Source organism: Rutidosis leptorrhynchoides, chromosome 2 (assembly GCF_046630445.1).
Source record: "Rutidosis leptorrhynchoides isolate AG116_Rl617_1_P2 chromosome 2, CSIRO_AGI_Rlap_v1, whole genome shotgun sequence".
NCBI classification, from domain to species: Eukaryota; Viridiplantae; Streptophyta; class Magnoliopsida; order Asterales; family Asteraceae; genus Rutidosis; species Rutidosis leptorrhynchoides.
In genome coordinates, this window is record NC_092334.1 from 417,015,053 (window position 1) to 417,016,896 (window position 1,844).

Genomic DNA, 1,844 nt, shown 5'->3' on the forward strand with positions numbered 1-1,844 from the left:
TCACCTTGTCTTAAGCCTCTTCCACCCTTAAAATAACCTCTAATTTCACCATTAATGCAAATTGAAAATGCAGTATTAGTCACACAAGTCATGATCCACTGCACCATTTTGTCATTAAATCAAAATTTTACTAGAATTTCTTTCAAAAAGTCCCAATTCACAGTATCATAGACTTTCTACAAGTTAATTTTTAGAGCACACCTTTTGACACCTTTTGATGTGTTATAACCCTGCAATACCTCCCGGGCCACTAAGATATTGTCTATAATAGATCTACCAGGGATGAAAGCATTTGACTAGCGTTGACCAGCTTATTCAAACCATGCTTAATTCTGTTAGTAAGAATCTTACTTATTCATTTGTAAATGACATTACAACATGCAATTGGCCGAAAACCAGATACTTTATTAGGAGTATCAATTTTTGGAATAAGAGCTATTAAGGTAGCATTTATTTCTTTAAGAAACTTACCATTAGTGAAGAACTCTTTGATAGCATCACAAATATATTGACCTACAACACTCCAAGCTTTCATAAAAAGATAAAGCTGAATAGCCATCAGGCCCAGAAGCCTTATTATTATCGATATCAAACATAGCTCCTTTAATCTCATCATTAGAAATAGAAATAACCGTTGAGTTAGCTTCTGCAGTATCTAAAACTTTAGTGAAAATAACCCCTAATTCATCAATAGGCCTACATTTACCCTTATCACCCAAAAAACATTTAAAATGATTGACAGATTGGCCTACAACATGATCACCTTCAAATCTCAACCCATGTTCATCATATATGCTATCAATTCTGTTCTTTTGCATCCTATTCTTTAAAACACTGTGAAAAAATCTGGTATTATTGTCCCCTGCAGTCAACCATTGAATCTTTGCCTTTTGTTGTAATACAATTAATTCATCAGCCTTAGCTTTGTCATATTCAATCAAGGCTGTAACAATAGCTTCTTTCAATTAATTATTATGAGGATTATGGTCAACATCAGCTTGACATATTTCCACCTTCTTCTTCATATCTTTGACTTTAGAAAATACATTGCCATTATCCCAATTAAGGTTCTTGAGACTTCTTTTGAGATTCTTGAGTTTAGTGACAACTTGAAACATTTTGTGCCCAGAAATCTGCTCATTCCATCCCATCTCAACAGTGCGAATAAAATCATCTTTATTAGCCCCATGGTTCATAAATCTAAATGATTTCTTTTTCCTTTTCAAACCATTAGGGAGAGTAATCACAGTGGGACTATAGTCAGAAACTAGAAAAGGCATGAGCTTCTCATTGGCTTGAGGGTAATTGGTAATGAATTCTTCATTGCATAAAATCCTGTCAAATTTCTTTAAAGTACCACAATTAGGATTGTTGAGAGATTTTGTCCATGTGAAGTGAAACCCTGTACTCCCCAAATCATCCACCTCAATCTCATTTAAACACTTACTGAATTCCTTCATTTCTTCAGTGATAGCAGAACTTCTACAACTATGTTCCTCCACACTTCTAGTAACACTAAAGTCTCCCAATAATATCAATGGATGATTTTTAGTAATTCTGGATTGCATCTTCAAAATATCCCATAATTGCACTCTTTCTTTCCCATTATTACTACCATATATGAAGCTGCAATACATTTTGATTTTTGCATCCCCAGCTTAAATCAGGCATAAGATGACTTGTCTATCAACATGAACAATCATAACATTCACAATATTACTATTCCACCCAAGAATAATCCTGTAGCTATTGGCTCAAATGAACGTTAGAGTGCTAATTCTAACCCTTAAACACATAATCACATGCCTTAATAATGCTTTGAGGTTTAAGATGAGTCTCCACTA

General features: G+C 34.0%; 1 protein-coding gene across 1 annotated transcript; it reads right to left on the reverse strand.

Moving 5' to 3' along the window:
• Window positions 1–497: 497 nt before the first annotated feature.
• Window positions 498–1,637, reverse strand: LOC139889173 (uncharacterized). The gene is made up of 2 exons (XM_071872134.1): window positions 1,052–1,637; window positions 498–943 (listed from the first exon to the last, which is right to left on the reverse strand). The coding sequence occupies exons 1-2, from the start codon at window positions 1,635–1,637 to the stop codon at window positions 498–500; spliced, it is 1,032 nt and encodes a 343-aa protein (XP_071728235.1).
• Between the last annotated feature and the right edge of the window lie 207 nt (window positions 1,638–1,844).

What these genes read in the sequence shown, in the direction of transcription:
- LOC139889173 (XM_071872134.1), bottom strand. Translation starts at nt 1,637, where the DNA reads ATGTATTGCAGCTTCATATATGGTAGTAATAATGGGAAAGAAAGAGTG. An exon ending in GAACCTTAATTGGGATAATG is followed by an intron (nt 944 to 1,051) that starts GCAATGTATTTT and finishes CTATTGTTACAG; the next exon opens with CCTTGATTGAATATGACAAA.